General features: G+C 48.6%; 1 protein-coding gene across 4 annotated transcripts in view; it reads left to right on the top strand.

Annotated features, from left to right (window-relative positions):
- The window catches only part of LOC144762309 (exportin-5-like), a 949,573-nt gene that overhangs the window by 905,754 nt on the left and 16,202 nt on the right, over positions 1–27,617 (top strand). For all 4 annotated transcript variants that reach the window (XM_078647462.1, XM_078647460.1, XM_078647463.1 and 1 more), the window contains exon 31: positions 21,643–21,810. In XM_078647462.1, the coding sequence (XP_078503588.1) occupies positions 21,643–21,810 (168 nt within the window). The remainder of the gene's footprint in view (positions 1–21,642; positions 21,811–27,617) is intronic.

Genomic DNA, 27,617 nt, shown 5'->3' with positions numbered 1-27,617 from the left:
AGTGTCAAAGTTATCAGCGATATCTGCCCTTATTTCCTCAGTGAGTGAATGCAGCATCTAGCAAGGCGTGTGGTGGCAGGCGCCAGGTAAAGGCACGAGTGGGGGCACCGGGGATCCTCAGTTCCAACAGGCAAGGGGCGTGATCAGACAGCGAGCGGGCCAGACCTTCCACACTAACCGTCCAAGCGGCCACATCTGAAGTTACCAGCCAAAAGTCTAGTCTGGACCAGGCCCCATGGTGACTGGAAATACATGTGCCTTCCATACCCCTGGGGTGTCTCACCCTCCAAATGTCTATCAGTGAGCCTTCCTTAAGGATGTCATTTAGGGCCGTGCTTGCGTGCGGGTGTAGAGGTCTGGGGGCACCTTTCCGATCTAGGGAATCATTTAGCACCACATTGAAGTCCCCACCCCAAATAATCGTCGGGCAGTGCATCGATGTAATCTGGGCCCATACCTTCCTGAAAAACTCTGGATCGTCTACATTAGGGCCGTAGGCCGCCGCCAATACTATTGGTTTACCCATGAGAGTCCCATGTAACACCACGTACCGCCCATCTTTGTCACAGGAAATTGAATGTTCCCTCCAGTCAAGGCCTTTCTTTACCAGTATCGCCACACCTCGGGCATAATTTGAAAATATAGCAGAGTATACGGGGCCCCATCTAGCATGCTTAAGTCTGGGTGATGGCGAGGTGTTTAGGTGTGTTTCCTGTAAAAAGCATATGTCAATGTTGTGCCGTTGCAGATAGCCATGCAGCAATCTAGCCTTCCTACTGTCCTGCAGACCTCGGATGTTCCACGTTAGCACCTTAGTCACCCCCATTCGCCCATTTCTGAACCATGGTGTTCACAATCTAGCCTAACCATAGTATGACCATGTAAAACGGCAGTATATGATTTAGTAGCAAAGCTCTGACCTTCAGCCAAACAACCCGTTACCCCATCCCTCCCCCCTCCCACACCAACCCCCCAATCAGGTTGTGATAAAGTCCCTCCCAAAGCGCACAAGGCGTAAAAACAACTTAACAAGTTAACAGTGGGAGATACCCCTCGGGGGCCAGGCATCCCGAGCATACAACCCCGTTTACACAGGGTGACTGCGTTAAATTCAAGTTAGATCAGGGCACTTAATTGCAAAAAATATATAGGATCACACTTGCATAGCGGGAGAGCCACGCAGCATAGGCACAGTGCAAAAGGAGACCATATCAGATATAACAGTTGTAACAACAATGATACACAGCAAAGCTCGCCATGAAATAGTACGACCCATCAATAAACGAGGTCCCTGCCAAAAGAGATTCAGCAGCAATGAGTTGTCAATATTCAGTCATTGTCACTCAGTCTCGCCTCCGTTTCTCCATCAGGTGCAGTCTTTTTCTTCGACCTGGAACCACATATGTGCTTCGCAAATTTAAGGGCGGAGCGGGCATCTGTAAAGTAATTTGGAGTCCCCTCGTGAATAACTCGTAGTTTTGCAGGGTAGAGGAGGAAATACTGAAGACCTGCCTGTAAAAGTAGGCTCTTCGCCGGTACAAATTCTTTCCTAGCCGCCTGCACCAGTGGCGTGAAATCAGGATAGAAGGAGAGATTATTACCTTTATGCGTTATTTTACCTTTCTCTCTCGCCAGTCTGAGTATGAGATCTCTGTCCTGATAGTTCAGCAGCTTCACGAGGATGGGCCTAGGTGTTTCTCCAACCGGCGGTTTCTTTCCCAGCGCCCTATGTTCATGCTCCACAGTGAACTCTGGTGATAAGTGAGGGTCAAATAGTTCATGCAGCAGGTCAGTAATGAAGACCTCCATTTTCCCAATCGCCGTGGTTTCTGGAATCCCTGTGACTCGAACGTTGCATCTCCTAGAACGTGCTTCCAGGTCGTCGGCTTTGGCGCACAGATCTTCAATCTGTTTCTCCATTGTGGTGAATCGCACCTTCGTGTCATGTTGGAATTCACAACATTCAGTGTTGCGATTTTCTAGGCAGTCTAGCCTGGTCTCGTGCGTGCTGACCTGTGCTTTCACTGAATTCAGCTGGGCAGACATTGAGTCCAAATTCGTGTCTATGCTTCGCAAGCGAGAGCGTACCTCTAGCATTAGAGTTTTAACATCTATGTCCTGCTTGTCATCATGCGCCTACGACTCCACTGCCCCTGAGTCTTGAGATGGCTGCTTATTTTGGCGCTTTTGTTTGAATGTGAGGCGTGGCTGTCGGGGGTCTCCCTTGCCCATCTCTCCAGCCTGGACGAAGCGCTAACTACACGCCTTCAATAGTCTGTGTGCAATAACTCGTAGCTACCAATAGATCAGGACCAAGATTAGCCGAGCACAGGTCCCACAAGCCACAGCACACGAGCAGGACTTGTAGCAGTGAGGTGGGGGCGTGTACATATGGGCTTAGCCGTGATATTTGTCGATCCTGCAGACTCCCCTAGCCACACCACAGCGCTCGAAGGAGAACAGGCGACACTGCAGGGGCCAGGCGCTACCCAGGGCCCTAGTGGGCAGCCCACGCACACACAGGAAACCTACAGGCCCCGCGCCGGTGCAGGCCCGTGGACTGGAGGGGAAGCCCGCGGTAAATCGTGTGTATAGCCGTGCATAAGATCCTTCACAGAGCCTGCTAGTCAATACCTTGCGACCGACTGCCACTCCCAGTCTTCAGCAGGTGTCCGCCATCTTGTTTCAAAGCACCCAGGGCCGACCTCCGAGCACAATGGCGATGTCCGTTATTTGCGCCCAAGGAGATGCGCGTCGGTCCAGTCTTGATTATGCAGATAGGTACAGCGTCCCAGGGCGAGCATGCAGGCCAACAGTTTGGCACTGTATCCCCCAGCGAGGGAGCCGAGATCGCAGCCAGACAGCTCAGCCCGATCCAAGATGGCGGCATCTAGAAATCGTTTAGCTTCGCTTTTATAAAGTTTATTTTCAAAGCATTACACACCTCGGAATACCGCTGCAATCGGCCAGCAAAACAGTAATTGCACCTTCGCCTATCCGTCTTGAATCCGCAGGTCCTTCTGAGCTGAGGAGTGTCGCCACCAGCGGGCTCAAGTGCACTCAGGTGCCCAGAGAGGATATCTGTGAAAAAAACAAGGGCCCCCTGGTAAGGATGAGAATCCTGGGTCAGGGAAAACATGCAATGTGAGGGTAACCACCCAGGCTATTCGTATAGCAAACACAGGCTATATATTTAACTGCAACATTCCCAAATTCAGAAAAATTTAAATTTAAACCATGACACAAACAATAAAAATGATATCAAAAATAGTGTATTTTTAATAAAAACGGAGTGGCAGCGGAGGCTGCGGATGGCGATATCCTCTCTGCAATGTGAGGGTAACCACCCAGGCTATTCGTATAGCAAACACAGGCTATATATTTAACTGCAACATTCCCAAATTCAGAAAAATTTTAATTTAAACCATGACACAAACAATAAAAATGATATCAAAAATAGTGTATTTTTAATAAAAACAGGGATAAATTTCTTATACAATGTGAATATACAATTATATTGAATGGATGATAAAAAGTGATATATTTTCTATTTAAGAAAACACAAATTAAAAGGCATTAGACGGGCAATAATGCATGTCCTGTCTATTGTTGCTGTGGCTGTTGGGTATGAGTCAACGCGTTTCGACACGTCGTGGTGTCTTCCTCAGGACATTTATAATACCAGCCAATATATCTGAAATAGACCTCTATTTAAATGGTCCCTCTATGAGTTTCTTCAATTAAAAACAGAGTAAGTGAGGTACCGTTATTTTTCTTTTGCTGAAATCGGCATGTGTCACCTCAATTTTGGGGATCCACTGCTCCCATCTCACTTAGTCTGTAATTCCAGTTCCTGCGGGTCTCTACCAATATAGGAATACCTCTTGGCTATAGAAAACGGGGAATTTTTTCCAGCTATAAAGCCCAATCAAACATTTGGTAGTTACTAGTTGGGTTTAAGCACAGCTCGTCTGATGAACTCAAAGGCAAAGCTCTTCCCCGCGTCTAATTACAGCGTCTGCACCGGGCTTGGTTCGTCTTTTTAGATAAATAAAACGCCGCTCAGATTTTCTTAAGGGGCTGGAGGCAGTGCTGCCGTCAGGCGGGTTTCTCCGTTTTTTCTTTCCCAAACGCGGAGATCAGCAAACACAGTTTGCTGATCTCCGCGTTTGGGAAAGAAAAAACGGAGAAACCCGCCTGACGGCAGCACTGCCTCCAGCCCCTTAAGAAAATCTGAGCAGTTTGCTGATCTCCGCGTTTGGGAAAGAAAAAACGGAGAAACCCGCCTGACGGCAGCACTGCCTCCAGCCCCTTAAGAAAATCTGAGCGGCGTTTTATTTATCTAAAAAGACGAACCAAGCCCGGTGCAGACGCTGTAATTAGACGCGGGGAAGAGCTTTGCCTTTGAGTTCATCAGACGAGCTGTGCTTAAACCCAACTAGTAACTACCAAATGTTTGATTGGGCTTTATAGCTGGAAAAAATTCCCCGTTTTCTATAGCCAAGAGGTATTCCTATATTAGTAGAGACCCGCAGGAACTGGAATTACAGACTAAGTGAGATGGGAGCAGTGGATCCCCAAAATTGAGGTGACACATGCCGATTTCAGCAAAAGAAAAATAACGGTACCTCACTTACTCTGTTTTTAATTGAAGAAACTCATAGAGGGACCATTTAAATAGAGGTCTATTTCAGATATATTGGCTGGTATTATAAATGTCCTGAGGAAGACACCACGACGTGTCGAAACGCGTTGACTCATACCCAACAGCCACAGCAACAATAGACAGGACATGCATTATTGCCCGTCTAATGCCTTTTAATTTGTGTTTTCTTAAATAGAAAATATATCACTTTTTATCATCCATTCAATATAATTGTATATTCACATTGTATAAGAAATGTATCCCTGTTTTTATTAAAAATACACTATTTTTGATATCATTTTTATTGTTTGTGTCATGGTTTAAATTTAAATTTTTCTGAATTTGGGAATGTTGCAGTTAAATATATAGCCTGTGTTTGCTATACGAATAGCCTGGGTGGTTACCCTCACATTGCAGAGAGGATATCGCCATCCGCAGCCTCCGCTGCCACTCCGTCCCGGCGTCAGCAGTTGGAGCGCGTGACTCCCGAACCACATACGCTGCGGTCCTCAAATGGTAACTGCGGGTGCCTCTCAAAAGCCGCAACCGCACCTTGCAAGGATTTCCGATGTGCCGTATGATCTGAAAGTATTATTGTAGGATTTATATCGCAGTCGGCGGAGCTCGCTTATTCAGCAGCCATCTCGCTGCTCGGTCGGCCACGTCCATCCTCCCCCCCCCCCCCACCCCCGCAGTGCGCAAAGTAAGGAGCAATTTACATTGAAGTCAATAGATGCGTAAAAGTTAAAAAGGTGAAGGTAGGAAGTCTTCCGGTCAGTCTAGAACTTAACCCTTTGGAATCTGGACACTAGGAGTGTTAAACTACTCGGGGGCACCGGAGTGCCAGCGTTACCTCACCCACAGGAAGCGGGTGCAGTGGTGCCAGAGTGTGTCGGGATTCTGCAGGAGTTCAGATGGAGCCTTGGAGTGTTGATGCTACAGGCGACCTGATGTGAAGAGTTCCGGTGGATCCAAGGGTGGATCTGAAGTGATGAAGACCTGAAAGCAGAGGGGACAATGTTCACAGTCACTAGCCAGTGACCTGCGTGGAACCAGGAAGGAACCAGGCGTTGCCGAGTGCCAACAGGTGATGTCGTGAAGCTTGTCTCTTCAGCAGCGTGGACTAGGCGACGATGACGACGACCAGGAGTCACTCACGAGCTGTCCCACGTAGGCTCTAGTTGATGGTGGAGTCGGCTTCTTGATCGGAGCAAACATGCCTTGGCTAATGCAAGCCACGCAGGAAACAAAGAAGGCTTCTCACTCTAACCAGCAAGGTCAGAGGGGGTTGCTGCTTTTGGGAGCAGCAAGGGTCAGTCTGGAGCAACCAGACCTGCGGTGGAAAGTTGTCGTTTGGTCGCCAAGATGGCCACTAGCCAACGGACTAGGAACCGGATAGGCGCGTCGAGTGGAACAAAGCAGAAGGGCCCCACGCAGATCTCGTGAGAGTTGGGGGGCTGGTCCTTGGTGCAAATGTAGCTCGGTGGTGGGGCTTCTCAAGACACTAAGCACATCGTTGAGGGGGCCTCCGGTGCTGCGCAGTCAGCTTCTCGTGGACGTTTCAAGATCGGGCTGTTAGATGTCTGGGAGTCTGATTCTTGTCAGGCTCGGGCTTCGGCGGGAGGCGGCGGCAAAGCAGTCGTTAATTGCTGGATGGTGCCTGTATTCACAGGGTGGCCACTCTTTGGCCACAAGGGAGATTCTTCAGTCTTCTGAGCAGCAGAACGTCGAAGGTCCAGAGTTTCTTCTTATGTAGTCAAATTTCAGGGTAATCTGCAGTCTTGGGACTCAGCACCACCCAGACTGGGGAAGCTGGTTCTGGGTACGCTCCAGTATGCAGATGACACAGTAATTATGGACCACACCAGGGTAGGCCTCCAAAGAGCCTTAAACAGTCTCGCCACGTACAACAGGGAGAACGAGCTACTCATTAATGTGTGCAAGACTGAAATAATAATCTTTGGCAAACATCCACACAAAACAAAAGCTTCATGGTCTCTGGGGGAACACCGTATCACCACGACCCCATCCTACAACTACCTGGGCACATGGGTATCAGAGAGGGCCACTGCACTCAAACATCTGAAGACGCTTAAACCAAAAATTGATAAAATAATTACATCTCTAAGACGTCTAAGCCATGGCCTGGCCAGTCCCTCTGCAGATCCGATGCTGACAGTAGTTAGGGCTAAATTGATCCCCGCCATCACGTACGGCCATATAGCCTATCCAGGGGCTTTTGAGAAAGTGGTCCAAGCGGCACAGGTGAAAGCTTATAAGATGGTGCTACGAGCCCCCAAACAGGCGCGGAATAGCAGGGTGAGACTGGAAACAGGCCTGAAACGTCCTGAACTGGTACTACTGGGGGAACTGCTAAAATACTACATCAGGGTTCAGAAGTCGCCCGAAAACACCTTGAAGCACTCGCTAAAAACCATCTTTGGGGAAGAGGGCTCCCCATGGCAAGCCAAGGTGGAACTAGCCATTGATCTTCTGAAGATCGAGAGGCGGAATCTGCACTTACACGTAATCCCATATTCCGCCTGGGCAAAAGCCGCCAAGCGCCAAGTCCAGTCTATTTCCTTTGAGCTAGACCTTTCCTCGCTCCGGCCCAACCCGCTAACGTTGGCCTTGGACAAGTCCTACATTCCTGGTAAACCTCAACCATACTTACAAGACTCACTAACAATCGAAGCAAGACAAAAAATTCTGTTTTTGCGCCTCTTGGTCCTCAGGATAATGGACTTTAACCCACGTTGGGCACGCTCGGATGGAGCCACTGCTTGCCGACTTTGCAAATATCGCAGAGAATCATGGCTACACTTGCTATATTGCTGCTTAAGCTGGCCAGTGACCGACAGTGATTGCTACGTCCGGCACTACGTACCTTGGGTCTCAGAACTTGCAGAGAGGCCTCGGATTGGTGTTTCTCTGAAACCGCAACATGTTTATTAGCCAGGATAGGCAAGTTCATCCATCAAGTTAAAATGGCACTCGAAAACCAACTAAAGGACACCATCCCGAAGAGCCCTGTGACCCGCCGCCCTAAAGTTGGTAATCCACAGATAACACAGGGAGTCGCCGAAAAGCTGGGGCCGACTCAGGGGCCGATAAAGCCCACGGTGCAACTGAGGATGTCGAACTTTTTCACGCCTTCCAGACTCTAGTAAGCGAGGTCTCATGATGACTCTAAAAACTTTAATTCTTTTTAATATTAACAATGTATAGTACCAGTGAACACAGTCAGTATCGAGACCACATAGCTGCACCAATGGTCCCTGACCGGTGTAGGTCGAGCAGGAGGGGGGCGTATTTTATTGTATTTTATTTGAACCAAACTGCATTTTTATACACTGTAATGATTTTAAGTAATCGCACAGTTTATCAATAAAACTAACATCATGGCAGGATGGTGCCTGTATTCACAGGGTATATTTACAACAAGGGGTGGTGATGGACAGAGTCTCTGAATTAAGCAGAATACTCTCACAGAATTGGCTTTGTAGTTTGGTTTGCCCTGTTCCCATCATGCACTGGGACAGGAACAGACTAATTTGCATACAGCCAGGTTCTGAAACTGGGATGATGCAGTGAGCTAAAAAATGGTGTTGGATCTAGCCCTGATCTCTTGACTGGGTGAGAGTTTTCTGCTTAATTCAGAGACTCTGTCCATCACCACCCCTTGTTGTTAATTATTATTGTATTCACAGGGTGGCCACTCCTTGGCCACAAGGGAGATTCTTCAGTCTTCTGAGCAGCAGAACGTCGAAGGTCCAGAGTTTCTTCTTATGTAGTCGAATTTCAGGGTAATCTGCAGTCTTGGGACTCAGCTCCTACTTTTAAACCAATTCTAGGGGCTGGACTACCTACTAGGTCCCTCCTATGGGTGGAACCAGGAAGGGGGGTGGTTACACCCCCTTTCCTTTGTCCAGTTTCACGCCAGAGCTGGGGCTGGAGTGCCCCAGCACCGGTTTGAACTGGCCTATACACGGGGACACCTTGTGTGCCCCGGGTATGTCTGATTCTATTCAGCCCTACCTAACCAGATACACAAAATCCTGTCTGGGGTGGTGCTAGCACCTCCCAAGGCAGGAAACCCGTTGTCCAAGCCTCCCTCGCTCTAAGGACTCCCAGCAGCAGGAGGCCAGACTTGTGTCTGTGGTGGCAGCATCAATTTTGTGATGCTGAGGCTCTGTTTAACTTTAACCGGGGTTCAGGTTCTGTACATGTCGTGTCCCTCTAGAAGGGTGGAATGCTACCCCCGTCGCCAGAATTGGCGAGGGGGTAGTATTCCAATTCGTATGACACCTTACTCTACATGTTTTGATAATGTCAAACCAGAGTTAGCATTTAACCGCGTGGTTCGTAATGCACTTAAGAGTATATGGTATGACGCTATCAGGAAACGGCTAAAGGACATGGTTCCGAAAGCTGCAGACAGGCTCAGCTCGTGCTAGAGCACCATCTCATACATAACCAAGCACTCTGCCTCCAGGATCGATAAGGCCTGCCATAGGAGTGACTTATAGGTTACTGTGTGTCCTTGTATGTGTTAGATATAGAGATACTATACCTAAAGCAAAGGGTGATTACACCACCTTGCCCCAGCTGAGTGATCAGCCAGTTGTGTCAAATAGTAAGGCCAGGCCAGGGGTGGCACAATACGTGCTGAAGCCCCTGGTAGGTTTTGGATGCACCTATGCCCTGGGTACCTAGGGTACACTGTACAGGGGCTCACAAGGTGATCCATGTTCCAATTGGTAAGGCCCCTAAAGTGCCTTGGCATAAATTTAGAGAGAGAACAGCAGGCTGTGGGTCTGATTGGCAGGCCCACAGCCACATTAAGTCAAAAACCAGTGAAGCAAAAAGCAAAAAATTGGGGTGACCATAGGATAGCAGACCCTACTCTCCTACAGCGACGTTGACGCGGCGGGCGGAACAGACCCCGGGCAGGAGCCATGGCACCCTCCACCTCCCCCAACTTGGCACAGAGACGGGCTGAGCGATAAGAGGCTATCCACATGGCGGCGTTGTTGGGACCAACAAGTTCCAGCTCTGATTGCCTGCATAGTCCATCAAGACTCTGTGACACTGGCGACTTGTCGTCATCCTGGCTGGACGGATCCGAGAAATGTCCAATGCCAGAGGTCACCCCGCAAGCGGCTGACAAAATTATATGACTCTTAATGAACACTTGCAGCCCGGACACATCAACTGCAAGTATCTGCAGCGCACAACACTGTATTGTACTATGACTGACACTCTAATCAGTCACTTACCCCCTACAGACAGCAGAGGCTGTCGCGCGTGCCATGCGTATAGCAGCGAGCGGCCACCACTTCAGCTTGGGCAACACACTGCGTGCACTGCTCACACTGCTTAACATCACAAATTGACCCGGGGAATACTGGGACACGCCCTGACACAAGGGGAAACTCGACGGATACCATATGCTTGCCACTAGTACCCACACTAGACGACACTCGACCATGGAGTGTTTCCTCTCTATCTTTAGCCCCTGGTTGGGCCCTACAGTTTGGACGAGCATCACTTCGGTGCTCGCCCCCACAGTTAGGCGCAATTTAACTTGTTTTCTATTTTCTCTCCTGTTTTTAATGTTGCTGGGTTGGAATAAGCGGGCACGCCACACACACTAATATGCCCCACCCCTCCTGCTCAGTCTTGTCTGTCAAACAGCTACAACATGGAATAGATCAATATAATAACATGGTTTGTGCGTTGCATACACACACCATCACGCAGATATTCCATTTACGCCTATTTGCGGCGCAGAGCCATTGCCAGTGCATTCCTCCAAGAGACGCACATATCACATATAGAGCTCTGGAGACTGCGAGGTAGATGGAGGGGTCATATATAAGGCACAATCTACTCGGCCCATGCGCTGGGTGTTTTTATATGGGTAAGGGCTGGAGTCCGATTTGTAAGTGAACAGACGCTAGTTGATCCGGATGGCAGATACGCATTTGTTAGCGGGAGGCTCAACGGTCAGCAGATTCTCCTGGGTTGTGTTTATAGCCCCAACGTCAATCAGTCTGCCTTTTTAGACAGCTCACTCGAAAACTTGCCAATTGGAACGGGGTTTCCTGGCTCATCGGAAGAGGCTTTAGCACCGTGTTAGATGTCAAGCTGGATAGATAGCTTCCGCCTCTCACGTGGACCACCGCAGCGTCCAATGCGCGGGCACTCGTAGACTGGCTGACTTCCTGGGCACTAATAAACATATGGCGTGCCACTAATCCTGCTACTCTGGTATACTCATATTCCTCGGCGATACACAAGTTGCACGTGTGATTAGATAGGATTGTGGGGTCCCCAGCATTGCTCCCCGCTGATAGACCATATAGAATACCTAGACCGTACACACTCAGACCACAACCCCCAGCTCTTGCAGCTTCACTGGGAACCTGGGCGCTCTACCATCCCCCGTCTGGAGATTACAAACGGCGGCCCTTGAGGACCGGTCCTTTCGTTCGTCGCTGGGGACGGCCATCCTTGACTACTTTGAATTTAACGAGGGTACCACCGGGGACATGTTAGTGGAGTGGGAGGCCTTCAAGGCCACAATGCATGGACACTGTCTGGGCACGAACTGAAACATACGCAAGACTTTGCAGCATGACCTAACTAAAATAGAAACACATCTACTACGATACGAGATGCATGGCGAAGACAGGGGTAGAGACCACCGTCACCTAGAGACACTAAGCACACAACACTCCGAACGGCTGCAGCGCCTCTGCTGCCATAACTACTCTGATATATAAAATGGACAACCCAATATACCCTTGAGGGCTTGGGCAAAAGAAGTGGATGGGTAAATGCGCCTTCAAGGTATTTTCTAAATATACACAGTTGGATAATTAGATATCTTAGTCAAATGCAGAAACAGTAATTTATCTGCCTAATGTGCTATTCAACAATGATTTGAAAACAAATTCCTTTTGAGTATAAGAATCAATCTTCGCAAGAAAATAACTTACCGTATTTTCCGGCGTATAAGACGACTTTTTAACCCCTTAAAATGTTCTGGAAAGTCGGGGGTCGTCTTATACGCCGGGTGCCAATTTTGAGGGTATGTTTCCATGCGTTTCTTACATAGCGCGGACTACACCCAAAGGTGTCAGACTGCTTCTGCATTATAAAACACTGTGCGAGCACGCAATCAGAGCACATGTTTTTTTTGCAGGAATACAGAAATCCTCATGTAAAATAAATTGCTCAAGCAGTGAAAATACTACCGGTAAGGCGTATTGGCTGCACTGGCTGGCGAGGGACTGGCGAGGGGCTGATCTTGTGTTCGTCTTGTGTCTTGTGTTTTAAGCTGCACCATTTCCCGCCCACGCTTCGGACCCAGCCAGGGGCTCTGATCTGCCGTCCGTGCCCAGTGACGGAGCTCCCCCTCCCCTCGCACCGCAGGGGCTGTGGGGGATATTGGTACGTCACTAGTGCAGGCATCAATCATGCACTAAAAGGTTTATGCGATTGTATATAGCGCGGACTTTACCCGAAGGTGGCAGAGCGCTTTACAGTAGGAACAGAGGAACAATTACAAATGAACAAATTACAAAAGCAAACGTTAAGTTACATGGATCAAAAGGGACAATAGTGAGCAACCAAAATACATGAGGTAGCAATCGGTACATTCCTGGAGAAAAAAGTGATAAGTGAGCAGGTTACAAAAGCGTACAAAGTACGAGCCAAAATAAAATAAAATAAATTCTCAAAATGGCTATGCAGGACTGCGTTGGACTGCGCTGGAAGTGGGGGTAGTCTTATACGGCGAGTATAGCATGAAACCTACATTTTATCAAGCAAAGTAGGGGGTCGTCTTATACGCCGGGTCGTCTTATACGCCGGAAAATACGGTATAAATAATAAGCAGCAAAGACACGGGTATGTCTTACAAAATGTAGTCAATTTTATATTGTAAATTCATAAAGGGTACTAAGAATAATACAGACATTGAAATCAGAAGGCGGCTATTATAATGACTAAACCTTCACAATTCCAACTCTTAACACTTTCTCAAAATCTCAATCCAAACTTCGATTCAAAACAGAAAAGTGTATTTTTCGACGTTTCGGTCTCTCAGGCTTGCGTTGATGAGACCATCCTCAGGACTATAACGTATTGTAAACAGTTGACCCCTTCACAAGTAAGGTCCTTAGAGAGTCAGCTAGACAATTTCTTTTCCAAATTTTTTGCCGAACCAAGTCTTGGCGATTAGTTTGTTTATATTAGATGCAAACTCCGATGCCTTGGAGTCTGTGATCTCCAAGCATGACGAGCACAAAGGGGAGCAGTTGTGTCCACATCGGTGTGGACACAATTCCCTCTCATCCATCCGCGACCGGATACAGCTGCCCGACACGTTGCCGGAACACAGAGGTTCGAGGCATGTGGGCTGCTAAATTCATATCTATTGCATAGATCGCCGCCTAGTGTTGGGTCCGGATGATTGCACATTGTTGTCCTGGAAGAGTCTTCGAAGTATCACGAGATAGGTGGCTCCTCCCCTGGACTACAGTGCGCATGGGCATCGGCTCCATCCCCAGATTGTTTTTTTCCGCCATTGGGTTCGGATGTGATTTCGACGTCTCCTTGTCGGAATCGAAAAACTTACTTCCTTAAGGCCAAAAGGCCTTCTCTATTGGCGTCGGTATTGTTTGCGATCGGTCCCGAGCATCGTCCGACTCTTCGTGACGGATTTCTGCAGAGTACTTTACTCTTCGGACATCGAGGCCCTGTACTCGCAGCAAGACCCCGACGACCTGATCATGGAACGGACTCCGTTCAAGTGCTGCCCCGTCTGTGGATCCAAATATCCACACATCAACGTGCACCCAGTCTGTAATAAATGCCTCTCACCGGACCACGACGAGGACAACTGCATGGCCTGCGCAAAATTCAGGTCCAAGAAAACACTCAAGCATCGGCGCGCGGCGCGCCTCGAAGCCCAGCGAGCGGCTCCGGCACCCGACGACATAGTCGACGACCCCGCAGAGGAAGGCAGAAGCCATCATCTTGAAATTTCACCGCCGTCGACGGAGGTCGAGCCCGATCCAGAAGAATACATCGAAGGACAGGGCCAAGACATTGAATACGTCGAGGAGGTAGGGGACAACGAAGAAGTCTATGGGGCCGCGGAAGATAGCTCAGAGGAAGAGCTATGCCCCGAAACTTACATGACTCAGGCTCAGGTCACGGGATCGCCACTCGGCCTTACCCACGACCCTGCACCGCTATCCCCAGCCCCGCCTTCTGGCCCGGCCACGGATACACCGGAGGAGCCGCCATTGCGCGTATCGAAAACGAAACCGCAACCGTTGCAGGCGACATCGTCAAAGATGGCCGACGTCCCACCGAAACCATCGGTCTCGACAACACCTAAAATGGCCGACGTCCAGGCGAAAACGAAACCAAAACCTACGGCTTCGACTACATCTAAAATGGCCGATGTCCCGGCCAAATTGACAAAGCCTGCTCCATCTTCGACTCCGTCGCCCTCGGGCCCTCCGAAGTCGAAGAAGGCTGTCAAGTCACCAGCGCCACAGACGGTGGCCAAGGACACATCCTCCAAGAAGGTAGTCCATCACGTCTCGACGGCTGCAGCGTCGACCACCAAACGCACAGTCGAAGCAAAGTCTACTAAGGCCCACGACCCAAAGGCCGGAGGCACTGCGCATCGGCACAAGGATGCCGGATCTGCATCAACGGCGTCGGCGCCTCAGTCTACCACAGGGCCGCGAACCGTGGGAGTCGAGGATTCATCGGTGGCCCCTTCAGCCACGCCGAAGTCCTCCGAAGCGGACGAACATGAAGCATCGGCTGCCAAACCCTCGGCTTCCTTCACAAAACAGGTCACCGACTCCCTCAAACGTATTCGGGAGAAATCTCTGCCGTCGGCGTCTACCGCGCCATCGGATCCGAGACCGGTGGACACACCTGCAAAGACGTCCTCCAAGCTACTCTACACTCTACCACCGAAGGTGGCGCCGAAGGCGTTTGCACCCAGACCGGTGCCGAAAAACACAGAAACGTCGGAATATTCGACGCCCAGTGGACATTTGGCTCGACAACCAGCGTCAGAGGACCAATCGGAGCATTACATCGATGCCCACACAGGGAAATTGACTCTTTACAAAAGAAAGATCACTTCCCAGCCATTGGAGTCATATGTTATTCCACTAAAGAAGAAAAGGACACCACAGGACATACCTGCTCCTGTTGTACCTCTTCTGCCACCTCCGAGGAGGAGTCCATCACCTTCCCCAAACCAATCAGGGGGTGAGGATGATGACCAAGATGACCAATACAACTTCCCTGCTGGCAATGACCCTGATGTACAACAGGACCCATATGACGAGGCTGGGGACCAGGGAAGTCATCAAGTGATACAGGACCCACAGGGTTTTGGGGCACGTACATCACCTACTGAGGATTCGGCAGCATTCAATGCTTTGATAGAGCGAGCAGCTGCAAATCATAATGTAGACATGCATGCTGACCCGGTGGAGGAAGATTTCCTGTTTGACACTTTCTCTGTCTCCGAAAGAACAGTTAAAACACTTCCTATGTTAAAAGGGGTCCTTAAACATGCACCAGAGATCTTTAAAGAACCTACAAGGGCAAGAGTGGTAAACCCACGTATTGAGAAAAAATACAGGCCAGCACCTGGGGACCCTGCCTATATTCGGGGACAGTTGCCTCTAGATTCCTTGGTGGTCGCAAATGCCTGCAAGAGGGCCAACTCCCAAACAACGGGTGAAGCTCCTCCCCCAGACAAGGAGTCGAAAGTGCTTGAGGCATCCGGCAAGAGGGTGGCTACGCAGGCTGCCAATGTCTGGCGTATAGCAAACACACAGGCACTATTGGCACGTTACGATAGGGCGCATTACGACACCCTAGAACAGCTCCTTCAACACCTACCTGATCAGTTTAAGGAAGCGGCCGAAATGCTCATACAAGAGGGAAAACTCATCTCGAACGCAGCAATAAAGTGTGCGCTTGATGTGGCTGATACAGCGGCTAGGGGTATTAACACCAGTGTCATGCTGAGAAGACAGGCTTGGCTTCGCATATCTGGATTTAAGCCCGATATTCAGACAACAATACTCAATCAGCCCGTCAATCCTGACAGACTGTTTGGTCCAGATGTTGACACCACCCTAGAAAAAATTAAAAAGGACAATGAGACTGCTAAATCGATGGGGGCACTTCATCTCAACAATTCAGGGGAAACACTTTTCGTCGCTCAGGAGCGCGTGGTGTTACCAGAGGACAACTGGGTCAACAAACACAATTCACAAAGGGTGGTGCACAATCCTCGTACCCCAAGCAAGGTAGAGGGGGTTACCGAGGTAACAGTGCCAAAGGCAGGGGCAGAGGGAACAACAACTCCCGTTCCTCTGCCGCAAACAAACAGTGACTCCCTGTCACTGCCCCCCGACCATCCAACACCTGTCGGGGGGAGACTCCAGCAGTTCCTGCCAGTCTGGACGTCCATCACCACAGACAGGTGGGTGAGAAAACTAATCCAGTACGGTTATTGTTTGGAGTTAACATCCACTCCTCCCAACATTCCCCCAAGACACCGTCCTATGTCGGCAGAGCACTTGCACTTATTGCAGCAGGAAGTGCTAGTAATGCTGCAAAAAGGAGCAATCGAACTCGTGCCAGTGGAGGAGGAAGGAACAGGGGTCTATTCCCTGTACTTCCTCATCCCAAAAAAGGACGGATCCCTCAGACCCATTCTGGATCTACGCCCTCTCAACATATATATACTGTCAGAACACTTTCACATGCTGACACTGCAACAGATCCTTCCCCTTCTAAACCAAGGGGACTTCCTGGCAACCTTAGACCTCAAGGATGCTTACTTCCACATCCCACTCCACCCGTCCCACAGAAAATACCTCAGGTTCACCATTCACAACAAGCACTATCAGTTCAAAGTCCTACCCTTCGGGGTGACTGCTGCCCCCAGAGTGTTTACAAAGTGTCTGGCGACAGTGGCGGCGCACCTCAGGAGACAGAACATACATGTCTACCCGTACCTCGCCGACTGGCTGGTTCAAGCAAAGTCGGAAAGACAGTGCGCCGCGGACATGTCCCACACTATTCACCTCCTTCACAGTCTGGGGTTCTCGCTGAACTACCCAAAGTCGCACCTTCAACCAGCCCATGTGCGGCAGTATCTGGGCGCGACAATAAACACCCTGACTGCTATGGCTCAGCCAAACACAGTCAGAATCAACAGCATTCAGTCGCTGATCCAAAGGTTCAGACCGCAACACTCCCTGCCAGCGAGAGTGTTCATGCAGTTGATAGGCATGATGGCCTCCTGCATCTTCATAGTCCCGCACGCAAGGTTGCACATGCGTCCCCTCCAAGAATGCTTGGCAAATCAATGGACACAGGCTCAGGGACAACTGACAGACCTAGTGTTGGTGACCGGTCAGGCATACAACTCTCTGCATTGGTGGAATCCACACAACCTTTGCAAGGGACGACCGTTCCAAGAGCCTGTGCCACAGATTGTCCTAACAACGGACGCCTCTTTTCAAGGGTGGGTAGCGCATGTGCTCCACTACACGGTGCAGGGACTGTGGTCAACCCAGCAACAACGATTGCACATCAACTACCTGGAATTGATGGCAATCTTCATGGCGCTCAAGTCCTTCAAAGTACATCTGTGCAACAAGGTCGTGTTGATCCGGACGGACAACATGACAGCCATGTACTACATCCAAAAGCAGGGCGGTACTCACTCACCACAGCTGTCTCATCTGGCTCAGAGCATGTGGAAGTGGGCCATTCAGAGGAACATCTTCCTCATGGCAGAACACCTCCCGGGCAAGGACAATCAGATGGCGGATCTGCTCAGCAGATACAGCCATCAAATGCACGAGTGGGAGATACATCCATCAGTACTCCACCCGTACTTCCAGCAGTGGGGTCATCCAGAGATAGACCTGTTTGCCACAAGGGAAAACGCAAAATGCCAAAGCTTTGCCGCCAGGTTCCCTCACCCGGAATCGCAAGGGAATGCAATATGGATGAACTGGTCAGGCAAATTTGCGTACGCTTTTCCCCCAGCGCCTCTCATTCCGCTGGTGGCAAGAAAGCTAAAGCAACACTCGATGACTCTCATCCTGGTTGCTCCAACATGGGCACGCCAACCATGGTACACCACGTTTCTAGAACTTTCGGTGGTACCGCATCAAAGGCTGCATCTCACATCCAGGCTCTTGACGCAGAACCATGGCGACATTCAGCATCCAGATCCGCAACAGCTCAACCTGGCGATCTGGCTCCTGAGGTCTTAGAATTTGGCTACCTCAACCTGCCCCCAGAATGCATGGACATCATCCGGGAGGCAAGAAAGCCCACGACCAGAGCTTGCTATGCAGCGAAATGGAAGCGGTTTGTCATTTACTGTACTGACAACAATATCAACCCGCTAGATGCATCCATTCCTAACATCATCTGCTATTTGTTACATCTTTACAAATGCAATCTAGCGTACGCTTCCATTCGGATACATTTATCCGCCATAGCGGCTTATCTCCAGAATAGGCAGCACCTCTCTGTTTTCAGGGTGCCTGCCATTAAAGCCTTCCTGGAGGGACTGAAGCGAGTCATTCCTCCAAGAACACCACCAGCTCCAGTGTGGAACCTCAATGTAGTCCTCACTAGGCTGATGGGCCCACCTTTCGAGCCACTGCACTCCTGCGAAATTCAATTTCTGACATGGAAAGTGGCTTTTCTCATTGCTATCACATCGCTCAGACGTGTTAGCGAGCTGCAAGCGCTCACAATCCAAGAGCCATTCATCCAAATACATTCTAACAGGGTAGTGCTCCGCACTAACCCCAAATTCCTTCCAAAAGTGGTGTCAGTTTCATATCAACCAAACTATTGACCTGCCTGCATTCTTTCAAAACCCACAAACGGTAGCAGAAAGAATGCTTCATACATTAGACGTTAGGAGGGCGCTAATGTACTACATTGACAGAACTCAACACTTTAGAAAGACACAACAACTTTTTGTTGCCTTCTCACAACAGCACAAAGGCAACCCCATTTCCAAAGCAGGAATAGCCAGATGGATCGTTAAGTGCATTCAAATCTGTTATCAAAAGGCTAAACGCACTTTAACAATACCCCCAAGGGCGCACTCCACACGCAAATTGGGGGCCTCCATGGCTTTCCTTGGGAACATTCCCTTGGAAGACATTTGTAGAGCAGCCACTTGGGCTACACCACACACGTTTACCAAACATTACTGTGTAGATGTGCATTCCAAACAGCAAGCAGCTGTAGGACAGGCTGTTCTCAAAACACTTTTTCAAGCTTCTGCAGCTGGCACGGGCAACCGCTCTTAATGGAGGGACTGCTGTGTATTCTATGCAATAGATATGAATTTAGCAGCCCACATGCCTCGAACTGAATATGCTACTTACCAGTATGCATCTGTTCTTGGCATGTAGGGCTGCTAACATTCATATCGCCCGCCCTCCTCCCCGGTGACCGTAGCGGCTGCAGACACTCTCTTGCATTCATCATTAGCATGGACATCATTTACACTATTCCACTCCATCTCTGCCACAATGGCTAAAAACAATCTGGGGATGGAGCCGATGCCCATGCGCACTGTAGTCCAGGGGAGGAGCCACCTATCTCGTGATACTTCGAAGACTGTTCCAGGACAACAATGTGCAATCATCCGGACCCAACACTAGGCGGCGATCTATGCAATAGATATGAATGTTAGCAGCCCTACATGCCAAGAACAGATGCATACTGGTAAGTAGCATATTCACTCCTAGACACTAGGATATCCTTAGAGTAAATCAGGGAGGCAATTTCGTCACTGGCAACGGGCAAAACTCCAGGGCCTGATGGCTTCCTGGCCGAATATTACAAAACGTATCAAGTAACATTAGTGCCGCGCCTGCATACTCTTTTTACAGCCTCGGTGGATGCAGGACACCTTCCCGTCATCAGCACCGGAGCACCGACGCTGATGACGGAACCGTTCCGTCATGAGCATGGAAGGGGTTAAGGCAATTGCGTTGCTAAGGGGTACCCTCGGAGTTATAAATACAGCATTCTACATACTCTAACCTGCGTGAGCATTCCAACCCTACTCCAAGTTTAACACTCCATGTACACAGTTATTGCCACATGAACAGCTCAACCAGTCTATCTGTACTGAATTGACTATTAAACATAACCTGCTCCGCAACATGTACAAATACACCAGATGTATTGATTGTAGAAAATACTATACTATAAGCAATCATAAGTTAAAATACTGTGTTGAAAACAGCTATTGAAGTCACACTGTTGTATTAATGTATATTGATGTCCAGTGATGCATACCATTTAATGTCGTTACAAACTGCAGAAAAAAAGGAAACAACTGTTCATGTATTTGTTTATTAAAATGCTAATAAAAACAGATTAAAAAAAAATGTGTGGAACTAAATCAATACAGAACCCTGAGGCAATGTATAAGGCAGTACAAGGAATACAGAAACCATGGTACTTATATACACCTTTTATTGCAGAGTAAGCATGGAGATTCAAAAAGAGGCGGTACACGTATACACAAGAATAGCTATTCACAAATATGGACAAATAGAAAATACTTAGTCAACAGAGTGGGAGGGGTAACGAAGCTGCTTACATCAGTTGGAATAGCCTGACATTTACACTCTAAAACAGGTGCATTCTAGCAGCTACAAGCCTTTGAGAAGGAGTTAACTATAGTTGATGACTCCAGCAGAATAGTAAAGCAGGCGACAGTGAAGACGGAAGGAGCACATGGCTAACACATGGTTCACTAAAATGGATGCCAAAACAAAATGGCTTCAGCTTCTGCTAACAGCGATATCTGCCGATTTCCACACTGGCTTTAGATCCTTGGGTGTTAGTCGTGATTCGGCACTCCTTTCGCATTCCTTTTTATATATATATGGTGTGCCGCACCCCCCCTCAAATCGGGCCCATGTTTGTTTTTACTCACCTGTTTTTGATAGTATATTTGCTGTATATTCATCTCTTCAGGTAGGAGATATACCAAAGTTGTTAGCGATTGGTATTGTAATAAATATTACTTATTTTTCTAACACTGGTGTGGTTCTTTCCTGTGTGAATGTCACTGCCTGACTTTTCTGGTAAATGCACCTGCTTTACATGCTCCTGGATAAACCTTAGCTGCTCTCCACAGCTACCCCTTGAGAGCTTTGGTTATCAGGGTCCACTTCCACTATCACACAGGGTGCATCACCAATAGGTGTGCACCATATACTGAGCCACCCTCCTACATATGTTGCATCACGTCTTTAGTTAACAGCCACTGTCCAAGTTGTACAGAAGGAATGCTTTCTGACTCCTTCAGAAAGATAAACCTGCAGATGGTTGTATCAGTTAGAAGAGAAAAATGATATAACTGAAGTAACAGTATTCGTGTAGTCAATGCATCATGTTTTTGCTTATTTCTCACCATCCAAACTCCTCCCCAAGCGAGTTAGTATCATGGTACTAGTAAGATTCCAAGGTATGCTAACATGCGCTGTCATTGCTGCCACCGATGCTCTCGAGGTTCGCCCCTGCCCACCTTGATGGGCCACTGATAAGGTGCAAGATTTGACGCCACTGTGCTAGTTGAGGCCCAGCCTACTCTGATCACATCTGCTGGCTCACGGCTTGCAGCACTGGCTATCAATTAATGAGTGGAATGTTGGCACCTGAGGGAATATTCATAATGTAAGCAATGTGTAAAAGATGTAGCCATCAGAAATATGGTTCCCATTGCAAAGTAGCTTTTTTGTTAACAACATTATTGGTTGATAACTGTAGAGTTCAACTCTAAACTAAGTCATTGCTTAAAAATAGGAGCAAAAGGAATTGTGTTGAAGAATTGTTACCTTGTCTGTGGCTCAGCATTTTCCTCCTCTCCACAGCGTCCTCAATTTGTTGAGCTAAAGAGTGTGATGGAACAGATCCCAGACATTCAGCTGGATGCCTTAGAGCAATTTGATGCAAAGATTCTGATTCCCACCCCTGCTGGAAAACCTATGGACAAAAGAAAGAGGGAGCAGTTCAAGCGCCTCATTGCTGGCTGCATCGGAGTAAGACTCACATAAACATGTTTTTTTCCACTGATAACATTTGATTGACGCCTAAAAAAATCAATTTTGAAGTGCTAATCATACTCCTCTTTCCAACAGATGCCTCATTTTTGATTCTTCCTAAAGTATCACACTTGTTCTGGAATTTCTTTTTCTAAAAATACTTCTCAGCTGGTGCTATGTGCCTCTGTTCTATGTCTCTACCTGCAAATCTGCTTGCATCTTCCTTTGATGATGATGCAAGCCCATAGAGATTCTGCCTGCAGCATTCACCTCAGTTAAATCAGTTTTTCCACCTGTCACAGTTGAGTGGATCCATTTGTTACTACATTTTCTGGATTTTTCTGGGCTGTTTTATTCGAGAATCCTATGTATTCTGCTTTGGAGCATTTCTGCCAGGCCTGACAGGCTTTTTCTTCACAATGTCCCAGTGTCTAAGGGACATGTCTCCTCCAACAACAACACCTTGTGAGGATTGCCACAAGCAGATATCGGTGACTGACCCACATGATGTCTGTGTTATCTGTAATGTGAACAACTAGGACCCCCTGTATAATTCTAGAACTCCTAGGACAGGGCAAAAAACAAAGGGAAAAACTTTCCTAGGCAGTAAATGCCACGGGCATTACATTAATTTATTTTCAACATGATGTGGGGGATAACCCGAGCTCCGTGGAATAAATCAACAGCTATTTAAAACATTTAGGTTCTTTTTTATTGGGATTTATCTAAAAAGATGTAACATGAAAAAAACAAAATTCAGGACATTTGCATAACAGTGCATATACATCACATACAACGTATTTACCATGAGTTACGATTGGTAGGCACTTTGGGCCCGATGTAGGTAGGCATTTACCGGTCGGTAACGGCCGAATTCGGCCGTTACCGACCAGTAAATGCCTTTTCCAATGTAGGGGGCATGTATTTACAGATTCTGTATTTTTACCGAATCTGTATTTACCGAATCGGTAAAATTACCGAATTGGTAAATACAGACTCGGTAAAAATACCGAATCTGTAAATGCAGCTGTAGGTGGCGCTTTAAACAGTGCCACAGGCCCCTAAGAATTCGTTATTTACCATGTAATACTATTGCATGGTAAATAACGAATTCAGGTGTACATGCACATCTATGCATGTACACCTGTGCCATGTGACACACAGACATGCCCTTCGGGCATGTCTGTGTGCCACATGGCACACAAGCCTGACATTGGGGTGCTACAGGGTGTCAAAGTGACACCCCGTTCCCCCTGGCAGGATTCGGTATTTACCGATTAGGTAATTACCGAATCGATATTTGCCATTGATTCCTATGGGCTTCAAGGCCCATAGGAATCAATGGCAAATACCGATTCGGTATTTACCGAATCGGTAAATACCGAATCTTACAGATTCAGTAATTGAAAAAGAAAAATTACCTACATCTGCCTACTTCCAATTTACCTACTCTTAAATACCGAATCGGTATGATTCGGTATTTAAGAGTAGGTAAATCGAGATTACCTACATCGGGCCCTTTATCTAAAACAATGTGACCCCAACTCAAATTAAGGAGTTTTATTAGGCCATGTATCTAATTTTTGATCTGCCTGACCCTTCTGGTGTGCCTTCAGGCCCCGCGTCGGCGTCTCCATCCCTAATCTGGTCTTGAATTCGGACTGATGCCAGTCGTACCACTTCGACCGCCCCAAACAAACACCCAACACTGATTCTCCTGGTGCCCACCGGCAACACTAGCCTTATTGTGATCCCCGAATCCAACACTGAGTCAGAGCTGCGTTGACCGATTCTGGTGCCGACAGCACCCCTGCGTCGTAGGTAGGAGCCTGAGCCATATTACAAAGGGCTAGGCATCAGGGAGGAATGGGAGGGATCGCTAGACGACCCTTCAGAATACCAGCCTTAAGATCAGGATATGGACTGGTGTGAGGAATCTGGGTGATGCAAGTGGACTGGATGAGTCTCCAGATACCGGAATGCTTTCTCCCCCTACCGTGGCTAAGGAAGAGGAAGCTACATACGCAATGGTGGTGCGGAATGCGACCGAGGTCCTCAACCTTCAGTTGCTCTTGTGGCAGTTAAGACCAACATCTTGACAAAGGTGTTAACACCGGAAGTCTCCCATTAAACGAAGACCTCGCTAACGTCCTTCTCGGGATCTGGTCCAAACCCAGCAAAGAGGCTCCTGTGAATAGGACGATTTCATGCCGCCACCACCCCGCTCCAGTGGGCCCAAATTTCCTCACCCAATACCCAACCCTGGAGAGCTTGGTGGTCCAAGTCTCCTCTTACCTCTGTCGCTCCCCCGACAGGGAATCCAAGAGGACGAACAGTTTGTGAAAAAAAATGTTTTCTTCTGCCAGACTTGCATTTTGGTCAGTGAACACTTTTTGGGCTGCTACTCCACACGCTGTGGGAAACTGTAGTGCCACAGGTCCCGGAGGAGGCCAGGCCCATTCTCTCCCAAGCAGTTAAGACAAGAGAGAGACAGCAAAGTTCTCTATATACTGTGGCTTGGACACAACCAACTCACTGGGCAAAGCGTTCAAGGGCACCCGTCTCTTTGGAGACCAGACAAATTCTGCTCTGGAGCACTTTAAAGTCTTGCGGGCTACAGCCAACTCCTTGGGCCTCTCTGCTGCCCCACATCATACCCAGTCTGCCTTTTGTGGCCATAAAGGGACTTTCAACTGCGCCAACCCTATTCCAGCCAGCGAGCTGCACAAGCTTCCCAGCCTCTGCCTGGCCAAGGCATGGTTCCTACCAACCTTGTGGGTTGTGAAGCCAGCGGTCTTGTTCAGCCGCCAAACCTTCTTCCTAATCTCGCCATTTTAGATCATGGGTGCCCAGTTGTTGGCAGGATCTGCCATCACCTCCACCACTGGCAGTCCTTAACATTGGATAGGTGAGTTCTGAAGATCGTCCAAAGGGACTGCTCCCTCCCCTTTGAGATCACCCATGCCTCAATCTTACGACTGGCTGACTGAGGATTATCTGTCCCTGCTCCGGGAAGAAGTCATGGCTCTCTTGGCCAAGGGGAGCCATGGAGAGGGTTTGGATGCCAAAAGTAGTTTGTGGTTGTTTTTACTGCTAAGTTCTGGGTCTTAACTGGGGTGGCGAAATGAGCTAAAGAACGATGATGAATTCAACCTAGATCTATGACTGGGGGTGAGTGTCTTAAAAAGTTTCAGCGCTCCATCCATCATCTCCTTGTGTTTGCTTTGTTCGCCCTAAGTTGGCAGGGTAGGCCCAGATGTGGGTCCCTTGCTCACTTTGTGACTGGATTCAAGCTAGCCTGGCGTTAACCCGAAACCGGTCCCAGGATGCTTGTTTCCGTTCCAGGGAAGACCTGGCTTGGAACTTCGGGCTGGACTGTTCCCATGAGGCACATGGTCAAGACTGATTTGCATATAGCTGGGTCTGAACTGGGATGACAAAGTGAGCTAAAGAACGATGATGAATTCAACACAGAACTGTGACTGGGGGTAAATGTTTGAAAAGTATCACCGCTCTGTTCATCATCTCTTTGTGGTTGCTTTGACACTCAAGGCAACACCACTCAGTACAATATTATTCCAGACAGCGCCACCCTGCTCTACGCAACGCCCCTCCATTTTACATAGCTCCCCTTCATGCAAGCCTAATTCACTCTATGCAACTGTACTCCATACAGCTGCACTTCACTCTTCCCAACCCATTCCACTCTATGCAGCTGCACTCTATGCAGCTGCACTCTATGCAGCTGCACTCTATGCAGCTGCACTCTATGCAGCTGCACTCTATGCAGCTGCACTCTATGCAGCTGCACTCTATGCAGCTGCACTCTATGCAGCTGCACTCTATGCAGCTGCACTCTATGCAGCTGCACTCTATGCAGCTGCCCTCTATGCAGCTGCACTCTATGCAGCTGCACTCTATGCAGCTGCACTCAAGGTAACGCCACTCTGCAACTCCACTCCACACCGCCCCACTCCTCGCAACGCCACTCTGCTCCAAGCAGCGCCACTCCACTGCACAAGCCACACCACACGTCGCCTGTGTACTTTATGCAATGCCACTCCATGCAACCCCACTCAACTGCACGCCACTCCACAAAGTGCCACTGTGAGAAAGTGCCCTCTTTCTTGCATGGTATGCCCCCACTTTTTGCTGAATTGCTGATGTTCTTTGACTGAGTGTTATGTTATGTTATGTTATAAAGGATTTCTAAAGCGCGCAGCTACTCAAAAGTGTGTCCCAGCACTTAAGACAGAGGAAGTCCCAGAGCAGGCGGAGACCAAGGAAGAGAGAAAAAAAGACCACATAGACAGCGTAAATATTAGTTTATTTGCTGAAACAGCCAGGTTTTCAGTTGTTTTCGGAAAGCAAGCAGATTAGTGACCTCTCTAAGCGAGAGAGGCAGCTTATTCCACAGTCCAGCCACTAGCACTTGAAAGGAGCGTCCGCCTTTGCAGGCTCTAAGATGTTTAGGGGTGACCATAAGTTGTTGATGGGCAGATCTGAGAGATCTGCCAGGTACATAGAAAAAGACTCTCCTAGAGATATAATGTGCACCTATACCATGCAGGGTCTTAAAAGCGAGGACCAGAGCTTTAAAGCGGATTCTACTGCGTACCGGTAGCCAAAGCAAATTCTAGATGGCGAGAGATCCGGTCCCTAGGCTCAGGACAGCCCTGGCTGCTGCGTTCTGCACCACCTGCAGTTTATTAAGTAAGAACTCCGGAAGGCCCAGATATAGGACGTTGGCATAGTCCAGCCTTGAGATAATAAGTGCTTGAATAACCATTTGTCTGTGTTCGATCTGTAGTAAAAAATAAAAACCTCCGGAGCATCTTCAGCAGACCAAAACATGTTCCAATTTACGACTGAACCTGAGGTGCGATGGAGAGGGCATCATCCATTTTTACACCCAAGTTTTTAACAGTCCTAACCGCGGACTGGGGAGGCGACATATCTTGGGGCCACCATTGTTTCCAGACATCCCACGGGGGGGAGCCAAAGAAGATGATTTCAGATTTGTCTGTGTTATATTTCAAATGGTTATGTTTAAACCAGGCAAAAATTTCTTTTAGGCACTTATTGATCTTCTCCCCCTTGAATTCCTCGCCCTTCCTGCACATGAACAGCAATTGGGTGTCATCGGCGTATGATATTATCGATACCTCATTATCTTTCGCCTATGATGCTAGTGCGGCCATGTATAGGTTAAAGAGTACAGGGCTCAAAATAGAGCACTGTGGCACACCCACACTCAAAGTCTGCACCCTGGCCCTGGTCCTGGTTTCTGCCCTCTAAAAAGGAAGTAAACCACTTCAACACCGTGCCCTCAAGCCCGCATTCCTTCAGTCTCTGCAGGAGCCCAGTGTGCCCTGGGCTCCTGCTAATCAGGTACCCAGGGCCTATGTTCCCTAAAACTGCATTGAAGTCTAAACCCAAATGGCATCTCTGGCACATGTCGGCCCCATGTACATGGGACCTCAAGTACCCAGGGTACTGTGACCAGAGAAGGCCTCTAAGTGCTGCATCACTTATTGTGTCACCGTTAGAGGCCCTGTACCCTGACACTCACACACTGCCTTTACAGGCTGTGTGTCTTGGTGCAGAACAAAGTACGACATGGCACATATCGCTGTGTGCCATGCCCACAAACCAGTGACCTGGCATACATCAGTCACCCCTCTAGCTGGGTGCCCTATGCCAGTGGTGAGGGTACAGGTGCATGAGCCCTGTACCCCTACAGTGCCCAAGTCCATTCCTGGGCACTGTAAGTGCAGTGCTGCCATTAAGAGTATATGGTGCTG

Source organism: Lissotriton helveticus, chromosome 6 (assembly GCF_964261635.1).
Source record: "Lissotriton helveticus chromosome 6, aLisHel1.1, whole genome shotgun sequence".
In the NCBI taxonomy this organism is placed as follows: Eukaryota; Metazoa; Chordata; class Amphibia; order Caudata; family Salamandridae; genus Lissotriton; species Lissotriton helveticus.
The sequence above is the reverse complement of the archived record's forward strand: the minus strand, read 5'-3'. Positions and strand labels throughout refer to the sequence as shown.